At 42.3% G+C, this 25,360-nt stretch overlaps 2 protein-coding genes across 3 annotated transcripts in view; one reads left to right on the top strand and one right to left on the bottom strand.

Annotated features, from left to right (window-relative positions):
- Nucleotides 1–219: 219 nt before the first annotated feature.
- LOC141443570 (uncharacterized) lies at nt 220–11,238 on the top strand (the record flags this gene model as incomplete). Its single annotated transcript, XM_074108876.1, is given in 9 exon segments — nt 220–320; nt 1,609–1,751; nt 1,892–1,991; nt 1,994–2,100; nt 3,486–3,607; nt 4,134–4,237; nt 4,615–6,009; nt 6,012–6,089; nt 6,092–11,238. Coding segments are annotated over 9 exon segments (2,326 nt in total), but the record flags the coding sequence as incomplete, so codon positions are not given.
- A 554-nt stretch (nt 11,239–11,792) lies between these two features.
- LOC141443569 (uncharacterized) overlaps nt 11,793–25,360 on the bottom strand; it is an 83,584-nt gene continuing 70,016 nt past the window's right edge. The window contains exons 3-10 of one of the 2 annotated variants that reach the window (XM_074108873.1): nt 24,749–24,830; nt 24,168–24,318; nt 21,391–21,479; nt 20,069–20,116; nt 17,123–17,225; nt 16,345–16,442; nt 15,530–15,652; nt 11,793–14,559 (exon numbers count right to left, since the gene is read on the bottom strand). In XM_074108873.1, coding sequence (XP_073964974.1) covers nt 15,533–15,652; nt 16,345–16,442; nt 17,123–17,225; nt 20,069–20,116; nt 21,391–21,479; nt 24,168–24,318; nt 24,749–24,830 — 691 coding nt within the window. In that variant the 3' untranslated portion in view covers nt 11,793–14,559; nt 15,530–15,532. The remainder of the gene's footprint in view (nt 14,560–15,529; nt 15,653–16,344; nt 16,443–17,122; nt 17,226–20,068; nt 20,117–21,390; nt 21,480–24,167; nt 24,319–24,748; nt 24,831–25,360) is intronic. The other variant, XM_074108875.1, reaches the window with a different exon arrangement.

The following is a 25,360-nucleotide window of genomic DNA, read 5'->3' as shown; positions in this document are numbered from 1 at the left end:
TGGAACGTGCGCGCCGCTCACGTGGGCGGAGTTCGCCACTCTCGCGCACGGGCTGAGCGGCGCGCTGGCTGCACTTGCACACCACCAGTGAGTACAGTCGGCAGCACGCTGCCGGCTTGCGAACGTGCGCCGTTCACGTGGGCGCAGTTCGCCACTCTCGCGCACGGGCTTGAGCGGGCGCTGGCTCACTTGCACACCACCAGTGAGTACAGTCGGCAGCACGCTGCGGGCGCGTCTGGAACGTGCGCCGCTCACGTGGGCGGAGTTCGCCACTCTCGCGCACGGGCTGAGCGGCGCGCTGGCTCACTTGCACACCACCAGTGGAGTACAGTCGCAGCAGCTGCGGGCGCGTCTGGAACGTGCGCCGTTCACGTGGGGCGCAGTTCGCCACTCTCGCGCACGGCTGAGCGGCGCGCTGGCTCACTTGCACACCACCAGTGAGTTACAGTCGGCAGCACGCTGCGGCGCGTCTGGAACGTGCGCCGTTCACGTGGGCGGAGTTCGCCACTCTCGCGCACGGGCTGAGCGGCGCGCTGGCTCACTTGCACACCACCAGTGAGTACAGTCGGCAGCACGCTGCGGGCGCGTCTGGAACGTACTTTTCTGGTAGCGATTCGCTTTCTGGTGGGGTCACAGTTCTAACCTAACCTAACCTACTTTTCTGGTAGCGATTCGCTTTCTGGTGAAATCAGTTCTAACCTTCTACTTTTCTGGTAGTGATTCGCTCTGGTGGGGTCACAGCCAGGTCCAACCTAACCTAACCTACTTTTCTGGTAGCGATTCGCTTTCTGGTGGGGTCACAGTTCTAACCTAACCTACTTTTCTGGTAGCGACTTGCTTTCTGGTGAGGTCACAGTTCTAACCAAACCTAACCTACTTTTCTGGTCGCGATTCGCTTTCTGGTGGGGTCACAGGTCTAACCTAACCTAACCTACTTTTCTGGTAGCGATTCGCTTTCTGGTGAAATCACAGTTCTAACCTAATCTACTTTTCTGTTAGTGATTCGCTTTCTGGTGGGGTCACAGGTCCAACCTAACCTAACCTACTTTTCTGGTAGCGATTCGCTTTCTGGTGAGGTCACAGTTCTAACCTTACCTACTTTTCTGGTAGCGACTTGCTTTCTGGTGAGGTCACAGTTCTAACCTAACCTAACCTACTTTTGGTAGCGATTCGCTTTCTGGTGGGGTCACAGGTCTAACCTAACCTAACCTACTTTTCTGGTAGCGATTCGCTTTCTGGTGGGGTCACAGTTCTAACCTAACCTACTTTTCTGGTAGCGATTCGCTTTCTGGTGAGGTCACAGCCTTAATCTAACCTATATAAAATTACTGTTAAAATGTGTGGTTTGACACAGTTGTTAAATAAAATAATTTTACTATAAAAGTCATTGAATTATTTTTCTAATAAATATGTTCCATTCAAGTAAATTAGTAATTGAAACAATAATATTCGAAGTAAAAATACAAGGACTAAATATTACCTATATGAAACATTTTCTGCGAAACGAAATTCTGTGGAATTTCTGTCTGTGAAAGAAGGGAACACCATTATTTATTCTATGATCTCGCTGTAACAGGGAGTTTGACGCTATTCTTTCTGTTCTCGCAGCGCCCTCAAAGCCATGCATAGTGCACCCGCGACGTCAACAGCGCGAATTGCTCGTGCGGCGGGACGGCGCGCGCTTAGCTGACTTGGGGCTGGCGCAAGTACTGGCCAAGAACAAGCGGGCTAACAGCGCCTGCCTCGTGGAGGTGAGTCTACCGCGGGGCCCCTAGGTTGTACACTCGCAATCTGATATTTGGGAGCAGCCTGGTATCTTGCACGCTTGGCTATGCACGATTGTTAAATATGATGACGATGATGACGGAGGGCATGTTATTGTTTGTTGCAGGCGGGCACGCTGCGGTACCTGGCGCCGGAAGCTCTGGACGGCGCGCTGGACCTGGACGGGGCGGGCGCCGCGCTCTGCGCCGTCGACGTGTACGCGCTCGGCTCGTGCTGTGGGAGATGCTGTGGCGGACCAGCGGCGCGCACCCCGGGCGGACCCCGCCCCACAGCCTGCCGTACCCCGCGCAGCGCCCCGCCCGCGCCGCCATGCAGGTAGGGGGGGGGGGGGCTGTGGCAGACCAGCGGCGCGCACCCCGGCGGGCCCCGCCCCACAGCCTGCCGTACCCCGCGCAGCGCCCCGCCCGCGCCGCCATGCAGGTAGGGGGGGGGGGGGGCTGTGGCGGACCAGCGGCGCGCACCCCGGGCGGACCCCGCCCCACAGCCTGCCGTACCCCGCGCAGCGCCCCGCCCGCGCCGCCATGCAGGTAGGGGGGGGGGCTGTGGCGGACCAGCGGCGCGCACACCCGGGCGGACCCCGCCCCACAGCCTGCCGTACCCCGCGCAGCGCCCCGCCCGCGCCGCCATGCAGGTAGGGGGGGGGGGGGCTGTGGCGGACCAGCGGCGCGCACCCCGGGCGGACCCCGCCCCACAGCCTGCCGTACCCGCGCAGCGCCCCGCCCGCGCCGCCATGCAGGTAGGGGGGGGGCTGTGGCGACCAGCGGCGCGCAACCCGGGGGGACCCCGCCCACAGCCTGCCGTACCCCGCGCAGCGCCCCGCCCGCGCCGCCATGCAGGTAGGGGGGGGGCTGTGGCGGACCAGCGCGCGCACCCCGGGCGGACCCCGCCCCACAGCCTGCCGTACCCCGCGCAGCGCCCCGCCCGCGCCGCCATGCAGGTAGGGGGGGGGGGCTGTGGCGGACCAGCGCGCGCGCACCCCGGGCGGACCCCGCCCCACAGCCTGCCGTACCCCGCGCAGCGCCCCGCCCGCGCCGCCATGCAAGGTAGGGGGGGGGGCTGGGCGGACCAGCGGCGCGCACCCCCGCGGCGGACCCCGCCCCACAGCCTGCCGTACCCCGCGCAGCGCCCCGCCCGCGCCGCCATGCAGGTAGGGGGGGGGGGCTGTGGCGGACCAGCGGCGCGCACCCCGGGCGGACCCCGCCCACACAGCCTGCCGTACCCCGCGCAGCGCCCCGCCCGCGCCGCCATGCAGGTAGGGGGGGGGGGCTGGGGCGGACCAGCGGCGCGCACCCCGGGCGGACCCCGCCCCACAGCCTGCCGTACCCCGCGCAGCGCCCCGCCCGCGCCGCCATGCAGGTAGGGGGGGGGGGCTGGGGCGGACCAGCGGCGCGCACCCCGGGCGGACCCCGCCCCACAGCCTGCCGTACCCCGCGCAGCGCCCCGCCCGCGCCGCCATGCAGGTAGGGGGGGGGGGCTGGGGCGGACCAGCGGCGCGCACCCCGGGCGGACCCCGCCCCACAGCCTGCCGTACCCCGCGCAGCGCCCCGCCCGCGCCGCCATGCAGGTAGGGGGGGGGGGGGGCGTGCTGTGGGAGTATAGTTATAGTCTTAGAAATTTGAAAGCTTGTCAATCATTTAGCATTAGGCTAGGCTGCCGATAATGAAGGAAGCCCCTACATTGAGTCGTTGTTTGTTACCCAGACGCTGGTGTCCCGCAACAAGGCGCGGCCGCCGCTGCCGAAGGGGCCGGTGCCCGAGGCGCGCGCGCTCAAGATCGCCAGCGACACCTGCGACGAGTGCTGGGACCACGACGCAGAGGCCAGGTCATTCAAAAATATTTCTGATAAAAATAAAAAAACATTTTTAATACACTTTTTTGCTGACTATACTTTTTGTTTACAGTAGGTACTTGCATTTTTTTCCACACGAAATTCCGTACCAACTTTACTATTTACCTACAAACATTTTATTATTTGTTCATGACTGTTTGTGTTCCAAATAAATAAACTACAACGTCCGTCCTGCTAAGACGATCCTGGCCGGACCACTAGGATGTCACTACCAGATTATTGTACTGTCACCAGATTTCATAAGTATGCCAAATTTCTAAGGCAATCCAACTACTGGAAGTTGGTCGAATTTAACTTGCAAGATTCGACTACAGCCAGACAGACAGCAGAACAGGAGAAACTAAACAAAAACTTGTAAAAGTACCTGGGCGACCCAGCTTCGCTTGGGCACAAAACTCTCAAACTCGCGTTTTTCCACAGATAAGACCAAGCTTGATCGATTGTGTCATCCCGAAAACCAACGTACCAAATTGCTCTAAAACGTGTAAAATTATTTTAGGTTGACGGCCGTCTGCGTAGAAGAGAGAATGGCTGAACTGAAGACTATGCTGCAAACCCAAGGCCCTGTTATCCATGACAACAACCTACACCCACATCCTCCAGGTAGCCAGGTTTAGCCTGTTATTGTTGCACTTTTAGCCTTCACTTTGGGCTTTCCCCTAAGTGTCCCAATACGGTACTGCGTAGGTACTACCTACTACCCTTGCCGAGTGTTCCAACACATGGTTAACTCCACATTTCATACCATAGATTCGCCTTTGTACATATATTATTTTCATTGTTTGTCAATTGTGTTTGTTTACTTATTTTGTACAATAAAGAGTTTACATACATACATAATAGCCATAAATAAAGAATACTTACAAAACAAGCACGGGGATCAGACCTCAAAAATGTGACTTGCCTACTCCCCCCTTCCTGGGCCAGAAGCTGGGTACGCTCTTGGTACTGATATACAATAAATAATATTATATTTCCAGGAGACCCTTCCAACCCTTCGCCTCCAGAAGCCGACAAAAACTCCAACTGCACGTCAACCCAGAACTGTGACGTCACCACGCCCCTGCTCTACCCGCACCCACACATCGGCCGCAACGCCTGCATCGAACGCAACACGCACACAAACACCCAAAACACCGTTCAACTCATACACAAGAGTTTAAAGGATATATCCGACCCCACTGACGCACCCAGAGTCCAGAACTGTAATGAAAACTGCTTGTCAGTTGCGAGGACTTCCAGTCGGATCCCTGTCCAGGACTATGAGAATTCAGATAGATTCAACGAGATACGATCGTACCAAAGACCGTTAGACTACGTACAGAACGATGTCAGCTCACACGATGTTGAAAGAGCTCCAAAACAAACCAATCTACTTCAAGACGTCAAAGTGGAGAAACCAAAATGGGGCATACGGAAGTTTTTTGAAAAGAAACTCAACAGGAACAAAGTAGAGACCGAAGTCAAATTAGTTCCTGAAACGACAGCGAACACGCAGAACGGACGAACTAAAACGTCCGTCATCGATAAACCTAGTAATATAACCTTCGATAGGCCTTCCAACTTAGTTATAAACCAAGACCGGAGTCCGTACAACTTTGAAGGCCCTTGCACTCTATCACCACCCAATCGGACACTTTCCCCAACCATGATGATTGAATCAGAAATGCGTACAGAAAATAACGTATTCGGCTTCAAAGAGCTGCCAACTACGAACGAAAGCGAACCGAATCAAGTTTTCGCTGTCATAGTACCGAAATCTAAACCAAGCGACTTCACTAACTTAATCGAATTAAAAAAACGAGGCAGTTCCGAAAGTATAAATAAGCATAGTGTACACACGTCCATGTCATCACAGAGCATTTTCAAATCTGGCAACTCTGAATCTGAAGATTCGACAGTGAAGAAACGTCTTAGTTGCGACAATAGGATCATAACTAACTCAAATAGTGCCAGCTCTTCCAGAGCTAGCATAAATTTAGAATTACAATACATCGATAACAACCAAACGCCTAATTTCACCGGTAACGATTCCCCTTTCGATCTAAATTCAGATTGCTCCTCTAGTGAAGACGAGCATCTAATGCTGCTATCAGAAAACGGTGGTTCCAAGATCACAATGCAAACCATACCCAAGCTTGAAGACAGGAAAAAGTACCAGAATGAAGTGCTAAAAGAAGCCAGTCAAGCTAAATCAGACTTTGGTTTTAACAAATTTCAAAATAAATATTCCAATTTCGATAACGAATTCAGCGATCCAAACGATAAAGAAAACCTAGTAAACGGTTACAGTGGTGATAATCCGGTTTATTTAGCTGCACTGAACGGCGAGATAGACCCTACAGACTTGAAGTTCATAACAGCAGCTGAAGTGGAAAACCTAAATCGCCGAAGCCTTCTTTGAAAAATTTGGCTATTAAGCGACAGCATTCGTTGGAGCAGGTAAGTGAGATATTTCGTCCTCAGGCGACATACACTTGCTTAACCCTGCGGGCAGGGTGAAGACGCCAGGCGATTTGCCTGTGGCAGTACGCAGGGCTAGAAGAGACAGGGCATTGCAAAAGGGTAGAGCTAGTGAATGTAACAGGTTAAGTTTGTATGATGACAGGATGATGTTCGGTAATAGTTTGTAGTTACGGCACTAAATGTAATTTTGTACGAATATTAGTTGTGTTGTGACGTCGTTTGCTTGAGAAGTATGGATGGTGAAGGGTCTGTTAGTGTCGTGGTTATTTTTATAATTAATCCACGTTGGCTGCGTGTTGTTCGTTTACACGATTGTGCTAATATCAGTTTCGAAAACGGAACAAATGCTACGGGGGAAATTTATTTATATTTCTTTGTTTGATAACTGGTTGCGAAAGAAGATTAAGTTTGCGGCAGTTCTTTTTTTACAACTGCCCAAAAGACCACAGTGTTTTTAAGGTCCATGCAATTATGTCCCTAAATATGTAATTAAAAATCAATTGTATCAATTTAGGGCAATATCAACAAATATTTTGGATGATTGCAAAATCGGCTAAAAAGTTGTACCCTTCTTTAGTAACTGACACAAACGCTAAATGAATAATTTGTGAAGTTTTATTTTGGAAACGGTTTCGTATTCGTCTTTCGCAATTGCTTATTAAAACAAGAAAAAGTATTCTCTCGTTTCTGCCTTCATGATCGTGAAAGTCTTAGGAGTGTACAGTTTTCCCAAGTCAAATTACGTCACTATACACAGTATAGAGATAGGCTTGTTAATACAGATTTGTCGTATGACTATTTCTCTCTCTTCACCGGAGATAGAAAGAAATGGAATGCCTCGCTTAAACTCAATCATGTGTCATTTAATTGCATTTAAATGTGTGCCTGATTTGACGTTGTAAGGGTAAATAATAAGTTTGGTAAATAATAGGAATGACGTCGAAGTCCCTTTTATAAATATATACCGTGCTTTTTATACTTGAACCTAATTTAGATACGCCATAATTTTTCAAACTCCATATTTTTACATCATTAATACGGACATGAAATTACTTGTAAGGAATACAATGTTTTCTTGCTTTTTTAGTCGTAGACAACCTCATTAATCGATCTGTCGATAATTCGGGAAAATTTCTTTACCCAATATTATTTTCCTCATTGAAAACTGTAATGTACTTTCATATTTTTTGAGAGAGAGAAAACCCCCTTTTGTAACCGACAGTCCAATGTATGCATTTCCTAATTGATAACTAGTTGTCAATGAGAATAACGAGGTTTTCTCGCGACGTCTTTTTCTTACTCAAATCATATTAACTAATGATAAATTAGGTCCAAGTTTAAAAGACGTTAGAAACGAATTCGGACTTACCGGAGTGCGTTGCTAGTTTATATTTTTTTCATGTTATTATTATTTATTCTAACAACCGATTATTAGTCTTATAGTAATGATACTTATACTATACATACATATAAAAACGCAAAAAGTATACAAAGCGATACCTCACTTAAAATTAAGAACAAATCTTAATTGTACTTTTAATCATTAGATTTACTGTTTTTTTATTTGCAAGGATTGTTTGAAAGTTGATTAGTTGTGGTAAAGCAAAAATAAATGTCAATAGTGTTGTGTGTGTGTGAGTTTACACGAATATGTATACAAATCAAATAATTCTCTATGATCCTATGTATGAGTCCTGGTTAAAAAATCTATTGCAAGTGGTAAGTAAAACTGAACGAAATTAATTACTAAAAAGAATATTGTGACTGAATAGTAAGGCATTACTAAGCAGAAAGATACACTTGCTTGCTTGTATTACCAAATATAAAAATAAGATCTCAGTGACATTTGTAAAAATATAGTCTTCCCAAATTTGGTGAGATATTGTATAATATCACACACACACACGCACACAAAAAACTTTTCGTCGTGATTATACTAGTGAAGAATTAGATCAAAACAAGCATTAAAATATATAAATGCATGATAATAAATGTTCGAAGCATTTTTGTTTAAGTTTTTTTAATGTTTATGTTTTTAAAGGTATAAAATGAAGTGATATGTGATTTAATTTGTACGTAGCTTAAGTTCCTAACGCGCGCCATGTTTTTGTTCTTATTGTTAAGTTTCTCTAACTGATATAATTTTAATATAGTTTTATTTGACTTAGTAATATTTTATCACGCGACAAGATTCATTTTTTATTTGCTATTGGGTGAGGTTGAATCTACAGAAACAACGGTGTCCTATGACTAATAAGGAACGTAATAAAATAAACATTAAAACGGATTAGGGTAGAGTTGTAATTAATTTAATAATATCTTATTTGAAGTATATTTTCGTTGAAACGATGAGGTGAGGGAGAAATTAAATTTCTGAAATAAATTGTCACTGTAGCACGATAAATTGAATTAAACCATATAAACGACGATTAGTGGCAAATAACTGGTTTTGTACAAACAATTAAGATTACTTTGTTTAGTTTATTTTAATATTACTAATAAATCTAATCATTCCACTTTTATACAAAATTGTACGTACCTAATATTCATTACAGGAGTATATTCATGTCGAATTGTATGTATTCTTATGTAATTTAGTTTTTTTTACTTGTTCTTAACCTTTTTACCGCCTATGGACTATGGAGTAACTTAAGTCTTTTTTTAGCTTTTTAATATAATTCCTTAAATTTAAGCAGAATCAATGCGTTATGGCAGTTATTATTTCAAACTGTTTGTGACAGTTTTTATTAAAAATATATGTTTATAACTTGTTTTTAACCTTTATAACAATGGTGGATGTATGTCACTGCGTGCAAAGTTCAACTCATAGACGAAGATGTTAACAGATGAATCGATTACAATCAAGAGGTTTGATCTATTTGGAAATCACACTTTGTTCTTCTTACGCAACCAAGCTTAGCAACTGGTTATCTATCTGGATTCTTAGCCTCGTGGAAATTGCAACGAGTAAAATATGAATGCGAGTATGACAGTCAGCTAAAGTTTACCTGTTTGCAGCTTATCCACTTATACCTAGTTCTACAGTGAAAACTTCGTAAGTAAAAATATAAAATTCCACACGCGATTTTCATTATCATCTTAAGGTGATCTCAATGAGACCCTCTATAAAATTAACATTAAAACGCTGCATAAGCCTTCGAATGTTAACGCATTCACTGCCACCAGCCTTGACTTGACCGACGCACATGTGCGTTCAAAATGTATGAATAGTTATGACAGTGGCACTGGGGGGAAGTTCCAAAAACGCATATATGCGTCGGTGGCAGTGAATGCGTTAATAGAATTGCGCAGCGACTGTATGTACATTCTAATGAATATAGATATTTTGTATTACGAGTATGTGTATTTGTACCTACTTATGTCTTATAAACATTTTATATCCTTTGCTAAGCAATTTTCATAATTAATGTTATTATATTTATATAAAAACACATTTTGGTCTAATCGATCCAGTGTTATAATGTATTTTTAATTGCATGCTGAATACTATTAGATATCTAACTAAAGGTAATTTAATTTATGAACAATTAACCTTTTGAAGATGAAGAATTAGTACAAAACTGAACTTAAACCTTTATACTCCCAATTATTTTAATACACTGAATGAATAAATATGTTATAATACTGGCTCATTTTATATCGATGTATCATTATTAATATTATAATCACTTTCAAGTTAAATGTTTTCAAATATATTCAAAATCAGTATGAAATAATTTTGACTAAGCGAAAATTGATTATATTGTCGTTTGAACAGATAAATTGTTAGGAGTGAGAGTATTGTGGTTGAAATATACGAAATTTAAATGTATTTAGAAAGCTAAGAAACCATTTAAAGATACCCTACACATTGTTATACTTACCTTGTAACCTATACAGGGATATACGGCAGTAGATCAAGCTAATTATTATACAATAATTAAATGTTTAATATTATTGTACGTCCATGTTGCTAAAACTGGGGCATTAAGCTACGAACACTTAAAAAAAAATACGAACTTTCCTTTAAACGAGTCACACACAAGTTGCTCGTTTGCCATCCAGTCGAATAAAAAAATAAAAATAAAACATTACTCTTAATCTTATCCTAAAATACTCATATGAATCATACATGACTCTTTGGACAGTTTAGTTAAGGGCCTACGCTAGCAGACTCCGTTTACACGAGCGGGTGGCCGCCTGTTGAACAATAAGTATAAGCGGCGCTAACTGCGCGCGTCGCTAGGGTTGCCAACTATACTGTTAAAAACAGTATTATACTGTTTTTCACAACATTATACTTTTTACTGTTGAACAAAAATAAGTATACAAAATAATGTGTTCAGCATCAAAATTCCTAACACTAAGCGCACGCTAAGTCAGTGCAGCTTACCTAGCCACAGTAGTGGCGTTTCATGACGAATTTGTCAATGTAAATTTAAAGAAAGAAAGAAAGAAAACATTTATCTACTCCTTAGAATTTAAAATTGCTCCTTATTCATTTAATTTTAGTTTGACTGTAATTGATTCGTGTGAGAAGGGCTAAAAAATGTTTCTATAAAACATTAAAGCACTGTTCATTGTTCTATAATACTATTCATATTTATAAAATACTGTATATTTTCTTTATCAGGCCTAAATATACTTTATTTCTTGTAAAAAAAAAGTTGGCAACCCTACGCGTCGCGTGCATAGCATAGAATTGTACGTGCACCCGCGCCAGCTGGCGTGGGCCCTAAAGCCGAGTAGACTTGCATGAAAACTCGTGCAAGTTGCATTACATTGCGAGGCCGTAAAGCCAACGAATTTGTAGTGGTCAATCGAGCGCCGCAATGTAATGCAACTTGCACGATTTTTCTTTCAAGTCTAAACTCTGCTCAAGTAAGGTTTGTTTAACAGTGCCATGCCATTGCAATGAAAAGTAACGGTGAAGATTAAGCAACTTGAACGTATATCCCTGTGCAAGTTTACTAAAGTTTCATTACATTAACCTATCGCCACTATAGACAAGTATACCATAGAGGAGTGTAAGTGAAACTGGATGAAGGCGTTAGATCAGAATGTAGCTTATCATTTTATTGTGCTGCTTTGTTGATATTCATTGTGGACACGAAATATAAGGACTATGTTTTTATAAATACTCGTTTTATTTATGTAAATTAATTAATTAAAGTAATCCAAAATGTGATATTTATACAGAACTACTTAATAATTACATTTTATACAGTAACTAGAATACATTGAACCAGAAAAGATAAGCCTATCAGGAAACTAACCTGGCGACATGAATGTGTGCTTACACTGCTTACCATGTACATACACCAAGCTTTGCTATGGCATAGACCACTCTTTGGCAAGGACACTACCAGCCATATACTACCAGTAGTATCTATCTATCTAATATCATTAAACGAGCAAATATATATATATATACATGTACTTAATCAAAATCTCGGAAACGGCTCCAACGATTTCGATGAAATTTAGTATGTACCTAGGGGCTTTGGGGATGACAAATCGATTTATGCGAAATTTTCCAAAATCGATTCCGATAATATCGGGATAAAAAGTAGCGTGTTGTGTCGCTGTCAATTATTTTGATGCAGTATTTTTGCCATCCCTCGGATCCGTTGTCGGAGTTGAAAAAGTTAAAAAGTTATCAGAACGGAAGAGGATCAAATTAAAACAAAACTTAGAACAACTAGGCATATTTTATTACCTTCTACATATCACATAATAACTATAAAATAAACCAACAACTAATCGGGCTTACTATCGTAGGATAAAAATATACGAATCATTTTAATATAACAACACAAAAATAAATCATTTGAATCAATCTATAATCCATTCAAATAAATTGATATTTCATTTAGTCTTTTCGATAAATAAAAATAAAAAAGTATAAAAAGTTTTGTTATTTGTTGCACACGTAACGTTAAAGGTAAAAATGATGTTTTGTTTTTTTTTTTTGATTGGTAAAAGTGAAAGTAGACATATAAAGGGAGCCAAATGTTAACAAGCATTTATGAATCAGTATGAATGAACGAGTAAGTATCATTTTCGGTCTCATCGGCACTTTTCACCACACCAGTCAATCGCTGATCAGTTTATCATAAAAAAGGTAGTTTAGTAAAAACAATTGAAAATATATATATTTTTCAGCTCTTTCCGTTTCGCTTGCAACAAATATTAGCAGTACACCAATACCCTTAACAATTTAAATCACTAAAATAAAGCCGTCGTCATTATAATCAAATAAATTAACTGGGACTGAGACATAGTTGCAGGTAACTTTGACTGGCGTAGAACAAGGAATCTCCACATTTCTACAGTTTTTATTGTCCAAATATTATAACAAAATACCGTGATACTCATCGCCGCTTTTACAGACATTATTTAAGATTTTTTTACTGGCTATACTTTTTTACTGTAATAGCATTGTCATTATATCTACAAATCCGTACCCAAGTCAATTCGATCACTGGAAGTTGGTAAAAATGGGTCAATCACCTTTTAATGTATGTTATTCTGCCCCGTAACTCAGGAGACATGAGTGATACACTATGTTAGAAAAATATTTGCAATGTATACCACTATAATGCTTCACCTTGAAGACGAACCATGAAGGAACTGCCTTAAAACTGTCACAACTCTTAATTTTTAGTGTATTTGTACCCCATAAAATCATACTTTTAATAAGTAACTCAGGAGACTACCGTGGCAATAAGCTACAAAAAAATTATTAACCCAAATACCGGATACATATATGTCAATTTCGCATGAATAATTTTAAATACATACCTATTTTAAAATGTCAGAAGGCCGGCTACCGCTACGCGGTTTTATGTTAGTATTGTTTATAAAAAAAGTAAGGGCCTTCGCTAGCAGACGCGGTTTGCACGGAGCGGGTGGCCGCCTGTTGAACAATATGAGCAGCGCTGACTGCGCGCGCGCGCGGCGCGTGCATAGGATTGTACCTCGTGTCGGACCGTCTCTCTCACTCTCGTATTAAATAGTATAAGTGTCAGAGGGACCGAACGACACGAACTTCGAATATCGGAGTAGCCCCGCTGCACCCGCGCCAGCTGGCGTACGCCCTAAGATTCCTTCCTCTACGTTTTTTCATATCGTTTCTGTTGTGACTTATCTTACCGATTATAATATAGAGTACATCATAAAACAGTAGAAATGTTCGAAAAAGAAATAAAGAGTATACACGAAATTGCTGTTCATACATTTAACATCAAAAATGTGAATATATGAAAAAAATGGCGCTCTCGTTTTATTTCTACTCTTTTATGTCATACTTATAACTATGTATATGTGTATGTATATGAAAAAAATGCATTATCGATTAACAAGAAGCGTACATTAAAAATGGAAATTGTCTTTTCATTATTTATTTACGGAATTGTGTCATAATGAAGGTCTTTGAAACGATTTTTTTTTTCAAAATTAGGCGGTTTTTTAAAAGTGAAATATTTTTTGCTTGTTGCTCATAACTTTGTTGGTAACATACAAAAGTGATTTTAAGACACTATCTAAATTTCATCGTGAACTTCAATATCGGCAAAGGAATGATACATTTATTTATCTTTCATTGATTTAAAGTAACTTGATCAGATCAAGAAATCCCATAGAACAAAAGTTCAAAATAAAACCTATTAAGAGCGTTTATACTAGTTTTTCTCGATTATTTCATAAAAATTGAATGAAAATTAAAAAGGTTTTCTGATAGAACACTTCTTAATAATTATTCGTGATAGACTTTTATATTCTTTAAAAACGAATTAATGTTTAAAAACGGTTTAAGAAAATGAAAGTCTATAACGAATAATAATTGTAGTAGATACATTAACTTATATATTAAGAAGTGTTCTATCAGACAACATTATAAATTTTCATTCAATTTTTATGGAATAATCGAGAAATACTAACAAAAATGCAACGTTGCCAGCTCAGCAGGTATAAACGCTCTTAACGATACCGAAGGACATATCCGAATTTAGACGGTGACTCAAAAATCGTCTTTTATATCAAAGTAACTCTTTTATGCCAACTAGATGGAAATCGATTTCAGACCAAATATTATAATAATAAAAATGCATTCCGTACGCTTCCATCACCCATACAAAATCCTATATTAAAGGTAACTCGATTGAATGACGTCATGTTAAGTTAGAACCTTACCCCTTTAATTTAACGTACAAAACCCAACGGTACCATTTCACTACGTCAGATATTTTACATATCCACACTGTAAACTGAGCTATTTGACAGGTGACTGTCAAAAGTTACATTGAAATACAAAAAGTTGTTATTTTACTGTACTTGCCGTTCGAAATTTAATCGTCACTCGGAAGGCATAGAATTGAGATTGATATGTAACTTTTGACGCCTGTCGACTCTCCACGTGCGTTCCTTATGCTAGTGTAGTATCCGAATTCAATCAGGACCTGAAAACGGAAAAAAAGGAAAATTTATGAAGTTGTTCTAAAACAAATACAAAATACTCCTCTGACCTTGGGCTTTAAATTAGTTTTATCTACATGCAAATACATAACTATATGTTTGGCAAATGAAACAAACTTCAGCTGCGGATTTAGTACATTTAAAACCATGGTATTAACTGCGGGTGCATCTTATTGTTTTGTTCAATAAAGAACGCGTATTTAATGGTTAACAATTCAAATCAGGTTTAATACTTATTATTTAATACAATGAAATTGTAGATAAACTTTTTCAATGACATGTTGTTAATTTAGTTATATTCAGTCAAAAGTCAAGTCAAAGTCAAAGTCAATATACAGGCCATATCGTGACATATATGAAGCTTATGATATGGAAGATAAAGTTATGTATGCTGCTATACGTATTTAGCCCAGCTACACATAGAAAAATAAGTTCGTATTTTGTATTAAAATACGAGCGGATACGAAGTTGGTTTTGGTAAGGGCTATACTAAACCGTGTCGGTTGCACTTATTTAAAATTTAGCGTTTGAAAAATTGGAGGTGTTAGTGTTATGTGTGGCGGTGTATGCCGGTCTCGATTTCAAATATACATAGTCAAATTTAACATAATTTAGTTAATGTAATGTGAAACAGGATTTAAAACACTTTACTTATCTATTATTGTAATACAAACTAGACTAGTACATTTCAATACAGAAATGTAAATGTTTAGATTTACCATTGTTTTGTTTACATTTAGTTAGATACCTATCCAAACCAAGTATAGTATGCACTAGATCTGGGGGGGCTACTACGAAATACAAAAATCGAAGTTCGTATCGTACCGTCTCTCTCACTCGTATTAAATAATATTAGCGTACACGGAACGGCAAGATACGAAGTTAGAAATTTGCACTTCGTAGTATAGGGCCGGTACCCTGTCGTAGTGAAAGCGCTGGTGGCGGATCACTCACGTGTTACGTGTTGCGGCGCTGCAGCCTGGCGGCAAGCTTGTACGCGAGGAACGGCCACACGACCAGCACCAGCAGCGTCGGCGGGCTCAGCTCCTGCCACGGCCACCGCCAGCCCTGTTTGCTCTGTAACACGTAAGCCTTACGTCATAGGGGCACTGGCGTAGCTGGGGGGGGGGGGGGGGCATCAGGTGTCATGCATTTTTGTGGTAGTTTTTAGCCCTATAATACGGTATTTGACAACTGTTGAATTTCCCACACCTGTATATTATTATAAGAATATAGATACGCCGACAACGTTTAGCGAAGAGAAAAATTGATTCGGTTGAAAATTGGATTTATAGTGATTATTTGAAAAATCTTTATATCTGTCTCTTTCTAAAGCGCTTTTCTCTATGCAAGTAAGTCTTCCTCTGTCTAATCTTGAATTTCAAACCTTTATAACTCTGTTATATTTAAAGGTAGCTTAAAAATTGATTCTCTGATCAATAACATACATTGTCAAGCTTTGATTTATAAAATAAATAAAAAATAGCCAAATACCGTATTGGTCATCTAATGAGCATGTTAGTATAAGGTGACACAACATTTCTATTCCCTACTATTTGTACTACTTTTGTACTACTTTTGTCCCCTCGGTGACGGGACAAAACAACAAGAAATAGTTGATCCATCCAGGGCTACGAATTAGCCCCAAACGTTACATGTCGAGCTAAACTCGATTTTAGAAGTGAGTTATCCGGGTTTATTTTTTTAAATACGTTGTATATATGTTATTACTTAATTTAGTACTGTCGCACGGCACGTTTGTTACTTACGTGCATCATCCGCTCGCCCTCGACGGCCTTGCGGAGCGCGGCGACGTCGGCCTCCAGCCGCGCCAGCGTGCCCGGCAGCTGTTCCAACACCTTCAGGTCTGAAGCGAACAATAATGTCCAGGATTAATCCTAACATTATCCAAATTTTTTGTACACCGTGTTATTTGATTTCCGTTAACTTTAAGGGGGCAATCTACAGTCTACAGGTCAAATGTAGTTAATTTCTTTAAGACGCTAGTAGCCTAACTCTTACTGTTTAAAAGATAATCAGGAGTTAGGATGATAAATTATTAGCAGTAAAACAGCGTAAGGATCCTTAATTTATGACGTCTTTCAAAGTTCATAACTAATCCGTTTTAAATTCACACATATTTAGCAAAAGAAGGTTAAATATGTGGATTTTTGGGATGTCCCTCTTATGTGTCACGTCAATGTCACATGTCAAGTTTGTTTCTTTTACAATATAACTATTAACAATGACTGTAAAGCATATGCATGAAAAAAAGATGTACCTATATTTTCGAAAAAAAAAAAATTTTTCATAGAGGGTTTTCACAGAGGCGAAATATCGCTAGATGGCGTATCGTGAGGTCCGTTTGACGTTTGCTCGTGATTGGTTAAAAAACTAAATGAGCCAATCGCAAGCAAACGTCAAATGGACCTCAGTTTTATAAAAATCCTGAAATATTTACAGTTTCAGAAATATTAAACAGTTGGGAAATGAAAAGTTGCCAAACGTTATTCGCCGAGACATTAGTAAACCGCCAGGTATACATACGTGTGAGTTGGCTGGTGATCTGGTGCGCGTGCCCGTTGCTAAGCCTGGCGGGCGCGGGCGGCGCGGACGCGCGTTCCGCACGCTCGGCCGCCTCCGGCTCGCTCTGTCACACACACACATCGGGTACAGACAGACACTACGGGAACGTTGGGCCTAGCCACTATTCATAACATAGCCGAGTTACGGCTCTGAGGGGCTACGCTAGCTAACGTTGGTTTGCACGGAACGTGTGGCCGCCTGTTGAACAATAGTATGAGCAGCGCTGACTGCGCGCGGCGCGTGCATAGGATTGTACCTGCACCCGCGCCAGCTAGCGTAAATCCTTAGGGCGTCTCAGACTAGTGCTATATATGCGCGTATTAGCTACGCGCAGAAAATAAGCTATTTTGAATCAGCCCTAATACATTACTTACGAAAAATACGGTATCCTGCCTTTTTGCAGAAATATTATTGCCAAATGTTTCATTTGCCAGACTGCTTGATTTGACGTTAAAATACAGTGTTGCCAAATTATTCCGTTGCAGACTTAGCTTGGCCAGGCTCTACCTTGAAAATATTTCATTCCGGGCCTTATGCGATGGGCATCAAAACATATAAAACCTGACCAGAAATATATGACTACTCGCCATGTTGCGGAATTTCATTGGAACTAATTTCTTACACTGGCAATAATTTTAATGATTGTCAGTGTCACTGTGGCGGTTTCTTTGAACAATAACAAAAAATGCCCAAAACGATTAGTAGCCAACAACGGATCATTGTAAATAATGTTTAAATAATAACCTACTGAAAAAAAACGCTTGGGGAATGAAACTATTTCACTAAAAAACCTTTCCATATTAACACCAGAGCTAACAGGTAAACGTTGTAGACAAGTCAAGATGTCATTGTTCCGACTATACTGAACTATTGCCATATAAATAAGAACAATAGCGCCCTCTTGACAATAGTCATATATTTTTGGCTTACCTTTAATAAAATTCCAGATTAAATTAAAAGCTTATAAGCCCAAACATTTAAAACTGCATTTATCAAATACCTTTTAGAAAAATCCTACTACACTTTACAGGAATTTTTAGAGGATAAGCGTTAGCCAGCAGTGGATAGGAAAATATGTAATACCATCTTGTGTTTTACTATAATTATTATGTTGACTATGTGTTAGCTAAGTTTAAGATTAAGATTGGTTTTTTGGAATCTTTTTGTATTTTTTATTTCAATTCCAAATTTTTACTTTTACGGTCATCCCGTAAAACCGAAATTGAAAATACAAACTGAAATATAGATGCACAGAAAAACAGAAAAATAAGACCATCACTGGGAATCGAACCCAGGTCCTCGGTAATCCGTACCGCGTGCTATACCGCTACACCACTGATGGTCAACGGTACCGACACGAATTTCCCTATGCACCTCATATCTCAGCTTGTGTTTCTTACTTAGTCACTTAAGCAGCGACGCTAGCGACATCTATGCCGTAAGCCCTCAAACTTTTTCGGCATTCCTTTGGAACTAACCGCTCACCCGGACAAGAGATATCGTTTCTAAGCAATCAAATTAAGATTGGTTTTTTGGAATCTTTTTGTATTTTTTATTTCAATTCCAAATTTTTACTTTTACGGTCATCCCGTAAAACCCTGTAACACAAGCTGAGATATGAGGTGCATAGGGAAATTCGTGTCGGTACCGTTGACCATCAGTGGTGTAGCGGTATAGCACGCGGTACGGATTACCGAGGACCTGGGTTCGATTCCCAGTGATGGTCTTATTTTTCTGTTTTTTCTGTGCATCTATATTTCAGTTTGTATTTTCAATTTAAGTTTAAGATTAATTTAATAATTACATTATTGCAGTGCAGTTTGATTCAATTTTGTATTGTTTTCAAAGCAAATAAATGATTTTTGAGTTGAGTTATACAATACAATGTACAATAACTCTTCATTGGACACCAACACATAGTAAGGAGTACAGAAAACACATGTATATAGATATTATAATATGGTTTCAGAGAAATTCGTGAGTTGGGAAATGAAACACTTTGGGAATAATAATAATAACATTTCGCCGAAAAGACAGAGCGAACCGAGAAGTACAGACCTCAAAAATGTTGCCTACACGAATATCTACCTAAGGCTAAATTACGAACAGTACAGTAGCAAGTGGCTTAACGACCCTATGTCGTGACCGTATACATTTAGGGGCTGTTTCACCACCCATTGATTAATTTTATTTGACGGGTAAATGTGATGCCGTCTATGGATGATGAAACAGGTGGTTAGCCCACATTGTGATATCATCCCAACACCAGAAGCCTAGAATTAAAAAGCAGAAGAAAAAAGTTATATATAAAAGAATGAAGAATTTGAGCGGAATAGAACATTATCATAATCGTCACTGACGTCCCTTATAAGTGGGCCTATCACTTACAGCATTTAGTTACTGGAAAGCGTGATACGAGTTTAGATAAATAAATAAAAATGGTCAAGTGCGAGTCTAACTCGCGTGGAAAGGGTTTTGTACGATATATATATTTTTTATATTAGTATGCAATACAAATGCAAAACTAAATTTTTTCATAGAGATGTCAATTAAATGTCTAAAATTATTTAAAGGTCGCCCGCACCAAGACACAGCGATAAACACCGCCATGCTCGATACACTGATTTCACGATCAAACTTGGAAGATCAATAAATGATCAAAATTAAAGTTATTTGAAAATGTTACAAAACAATCTTCCAACCTTTGTTCAGCAGTGGACGTCTTCCGGCTGATGATGATACAAAAGTAGCTTAGTTAAGCGGGTAGAGTCAAATCTTGAATTTAAAACCCCTTGGTCGGAGACACCCTTTGTATTGCACAGCGTATAATATTAATATGCTATAATGGCCAGTAGACTAAACCATGCACTGCTCCAGTACTAAACGCTGTAAGTTCGTGCCACTTACCACTTTAGCGACAGTGGCGCCCTCCTGCCCCGTGTCCACCTCACTCCACTACGAACAGCGCATAGAAAGAGAAAGAAACAGTAGCAACAAAAAAAGAATTTGATATTCTAGTTAGGATAAATTGAAAAAAATAAAGATTGAAAAAAAGTTTTCGGTAGATTCTAGAAGATTATGTTAGAAAAGATTTAAGTCGTAGTTACTGACTTATACAATATGGTAGTAGAATAAATGAAGGACGCTTTTTATTAAATAAGATTATAACATAATCCTAATTAGCTAAATAATTAGCTTAATTAGTTTTCGCTATCGCATCACTTCTCGTAGTCAAAATAACCCACTTGTAGCCCAAACGTAACCTTACGAACCCGAGTGGCCGAATTGTCTAACGTTATGACGTTCACGATTATCCTCCATCTCTTTCTACCCTTATCTTACACCGTGTGTAGATGTGATTTGAATTTGAAGTGTTAGGAAGTGTTCAAGTATTACGTAACGGATCTTGTAAAACGTTACGATGCGTTACGTGGGCAGGAGGGGCTGTTCGAACAACGCGTTACGTCACATTTTTTTTATGTTTAATTTAAGTATACTATAATGTCCCCAAAAGTGGGAGATTCGTATCATCAGTTGTTGTTCTTGGCATACCTATAAAATGTTCAGCAGACTCGCCAGCGGAACTACCTAAAAATACTTAAGGAGAGATGGTCATGTGGGTGTTACGTAACGTTTAGGGAGGGGGGTACAGCAAAACGTTACGGCGCGTTACATGAGGGGATAGGGTGAAAAATCTTCAAAATAGTACATTGTGTCTTAAGGGCGGTAAATAAGGAATTACGAACGAGAGTCTATTAGAAGCCCGAAGTCGAAGACTAAGGGCTTTAAAGAGTCGATGTTCGTAATTCTAGTACCGCCCGTGCGACAAACAATGTTTTTCATCACATTTGCGAGTAAAATTGTAAATTTGTAACAGAAAAAATATTATTTTTACAAAAATTGTCGATGCCCCTGGCTGCGCTCTTAGCCCCTTGCCCTCCCCCTCCCTTAGCATGCGCCTGACGCGCGTGCGCAGCAACAGCAGTATTAGTACGTGCAATGACTCGTATACCGACCTTGGGTTTCATGACAAGAACAAAAGGCCGAGGGTTTTATATGGGGGGTTGCAACCAAGGTAGCCCGCATGTTACGACACTGTTTACCAGCAAGTGTGATGAAAATTGAGTTTCGTACTAGTAATATTTGAACGCCCTCTTAGACAATAAGGCCTCTGGTGTCCGGGTGGGTTGCATGCACTGCCATAGGTAGAGGTAGAGTACAATACTAACATCGACTGTGTCAATGTACTCGTCCTCGGAGTCGTGCCGCGCGCGCGGCGCCGGCGCCGGTGACGACGCGCCGCTCGCAGACCGCGACCCTGCAACAACGAAACTGTTATAACAAATTTCCCATTACCCTGCGTTACCTATTAAAATGTAATAATAATAATAATATTTATTTGTTTAACACAGGTATATGACATTGTACAAAGGTCTTAAATTCTATCTTAAGTATCACTGTGTTCCGCCGCAAGGCATACAAATTTTAGTTGTGCTGAATTATAGAAGAAAAGTTTATATTAAGTATTCTCATTCTGTTAAAAATACATTTACAGTATAATCATCATCATCATCATCATCCCAGCCTATATACGTCCACTGCTGGCACAGGCTCCTCTCAGAACAAGAGGGCTTGGGCCATAGTTCCCACGCGGGCCCAGTGCGGATTGGGAACTTCGCACGCACCATTGAATCGCTTCGCAGGTTTGTGCAGGTTTCCTCACGATGTTTTTCTTCACCGCAAAGCTCGTGGTAAATTTCAAATGTAATTCCGCACATGAATTTCGAAAAACTCAGAGGTGCGAGCCGGGGTTCGAACCCACGACCCTCTGCTTAAGAGGCGATAGGTCAAAACCACTAGGCCACCACGGTACGGTACAGTATAATAGGATTTTGTTAATAGGAAGTTACACAGAGCTCTTTTTTATCCTTAATGGCATGTAATGTGGCACCACTGATAGATACCACGGTTGCCGACATTCAAACTCACACAGGTACTGGCAGAATACCAGCGCTACGGCTTGTTTGCCGCGGCATTATGCTGAGTCAGCGCCTTATCTTCATTACATAACATGGCTCCCTGTATTACAATGTGGTTTCTCTATATCTGTTTTGCGTTTTCTGTATGATTGTTAACCTGGTTAATGTTTATTCCTTTGTTTTTATCAAAAACGTGTATAGAGCCATGTTATTTTGTTATGACGATTAAAGTTTCTATCTATCTATCTATCTATCTATCTCTCTTGAAAGCAGACAAATTTTCTATATTATTAATATGTATGATTTTATGGGGTACAAATCCACTAAAAGTCAGAAGTTGTGACAATTTTAAGGCAATTCCTTATGGCTTATCTCGTAAGTGTACTAATATTATAAATTGCAAACATTTTTCAATCAGTGTTTTTTTATTTATTCGACTGGTTGGCAAACGAGCAAGTGGGTCTCCTGATGGTAAGAGATCACCACCGCCTAGGGGTATATTGCAGATGCGTTGCCAACCTAGAGGCCTAAGGTGGGATAACTCAAGTGCCAGTAATTTCACCGGCTGTCTTACTCTCCACGCCGAAACACAACAGTGCAAGCACTGCTGCTTCACGGCAGGATTACTCTATCACTGATGCTCCTGACTTACGGGACAGAATAACATACACTAAACTAATTACGATGTAATAGGCCCGTTTTGGCAGCTGTCATCTCAGTACAATTTATAACCTGCAATGGATAAATTATACTGATATGACAGCTGTCAAAACGGGGCTATTACATCGTAATTAGTTGAAAAAGTTGATTGACCCATTTGCTCATTCATTCTCATTTTGTGCAATCAGTTATTTTTGTAGCTGTGTGTGTAATCGTTAACTTGAACTGCGCGCGCGCTTGAGCCCGTCGCCGGCCGCTACCGTCGTGGCGCTGGCACTGGCACTGTACCTGAGGGGCTGTTGTGTTGGCTGCGCGCGCGCTTGAGCCCGTCGCCGGCCGCTACCGTCGTGGCGCTGGCACTGGCACTGTACCTGAGGGGCTGTTGTGTTGGCTGCGCGCGCGCTTGAGCCCGTCGCCGGCCGCTACCGTCGTGGCGCTGGCACTGGCACTGTACCTGAGGGGCTGTTGTGTTGGCTGCGCGCGCGCTTGAGCCCGTCGCCGGCCGCTACCGTCGTGGCGCTGGCACTGGCACTGTACCTGAGGGGCTGTTGTGTTGGCTGCGCGCGCGCTTGAGCCCGTCGCCGGCCGCTACCGTCGTGGCGCTGGCACTGGCACTGTACCTGAGGGGCTGTTGTGTTGGCTGCGCGCGCGCTTGAGCCCGTCGCCGGCCGCTACCGTCGTGGCGCTGGCACTGGCACTGTACCTGAGGGGCTGTTGTGTTGGCTGCGCGCGCGCTTGAGCCCGTCGCCGGCCGCTACCGTCGTGGCGCTGGCACTGGCACTGTACCTGAGGGGCTGTTGTGTTGGCTGCGCGCGCGCTTGAGCCCGTCGCCGGCCGCTACCGTCGTGGCGCTGGCACTGGCACTGTACCTGAGGGGCTGTTGTGTTGGCTGCGCGCGCGCTTGAGCCCGTCGCCGGCCGCTACCGTCGTGGCGCTGGCACTGGCACTGTACCTGAGGGGCTGTTGTGTTGGCTGCGCGCGCGCTTGAGCCCGTCGCCGGCCGCTACCGTCGTGGCGCTGGCACTGGCACTGTACCTGAGGGGCTGTTGTGTTGGCTGCGCGCGCGCTTGAGCCCGTCGCCGGCCGCTACCGTCGTGGCGCTGGCACTGGCACTGTACCTGAGGGGCTGTTGTGTTGGCTGCGCGCGCGCTTGAGCCCGTCGCCGGCCGCTACCGTCGCGGCACTGTCACTGGCACTGTACCTGAGGGGCTGTTGTGTTGGCTGCGCGCGCGCTTGAGCACGTCGCCGGCCGCTACCGTCGTGGCGCTGGCACTGGCACTGTACCTGAGGGGCTGTTGTGTTGGCTGCGCGCGCGCTTGAGCCCGTCGCCGGCCGCTACCGTCGTGGCGCTGGCACTGGCACTGTACCTGAGGGGCTGTTGTGTTGGCTGCGCGCGCGCTTGAGCACGTCGCCGGCGACGAGCTCGAGGTCGCGGTTGGGGAACTCGTCGCCGTCGCCGTCGTCGTCCACCGACAGGAACGACGCCACGTCAGCGCTGTACGACATCGTCTCCACTATCTGCGGAACAGTCACCATAATAATACTTTATTATAATAATAATAATAAAGTTTATTTATTCAGGCATAATAAACATAAACAATAAACACCACAATTACACGAAAATGTAACTTACTTATTTAAATTTGACTGTACTTGTATCGTCGCCCAAACTTACATTTGCATACCAAATTTCAAGTCGATGCCATTAACCGTTGAAGAGTTCCGTCCTGTGAAGACGATCCTGGCCGGACTACCAGGATGTCACTACCAGATTATTGTATTGTCACGCAACTTACATATTAATTATACAACAAGTTAATCCAACTGCTGGAAGTTGCTCGAATTAAACTATACACACACATTAGTCGTTATAGCGTTCTAAGAGGGAGGCCATTGTTGAACAGTGGACATCTTTGGACTAATGATGATGATATGAAGGTTATATTACCTTGTGCAGCTCGTCGACATACGCCTGCATAGCTTCTTCCTGCGCCATGTTGCCTAGCTTGTTCCATGATTCCCATTTCGCTCTGTAAATAAAAAACATATTCATTAGGATAGATACGAGTACTTAGTGCAACGATAACAACCAGTCATTTTGTCGGAGCGACTTAGGATAAACAATGAATCGATGCGTATCTAGATGCGTATCTTTGTCATGATTTTTTTCTCGCCAAACCTTGATGCTACTATGTGAACTACAACTGATGGATCCTAGTTATCTGAATAAATAAATGTTATTATTATTATTAAAAACGAAATAAACATTTGTTCATTTTCATTTTTCAAAACTCTAAATTTTAAATCGTCATCCTATAGAAAACTATAGGTTAGATTAGGTTTATAACAATTCTGAACAATACAATACAATAACTTTTTATTGCACACCAACACATAGCAAGCAGCACAAAAAACAGGTATATACGACCGGTACAATAGGCGGCCTCATGGCTTCAGAGCGATCTCTTCCAGGCAACCTTTAAAATGGAATGGATGGAGAAGTAAGGAATAAATTTTAGCAGGTGGTGAATTTACATTACAGCAATATAAAGAATACATA

The sequence above is a fragment of the Choristoneura fumiferana genome, chromosome 27, assembly GCF_025370935.1.
Source record: "Choristoneura fumiferana chromosome 27, NRCan_CFum_1, whole genome shotgun sequence".
In the NCBI taxonomy this organism is placed as follows: domain Eukaryota; kingdom Metazoa; phylum Arthropoda; class Insecta; order Lepidoptera; family Tortricidae; genus Choristoneura; species Choristoneura fumiferana.
This window is presented reverse-complemented; position numbering and strand designations above follow the sequence as displayed.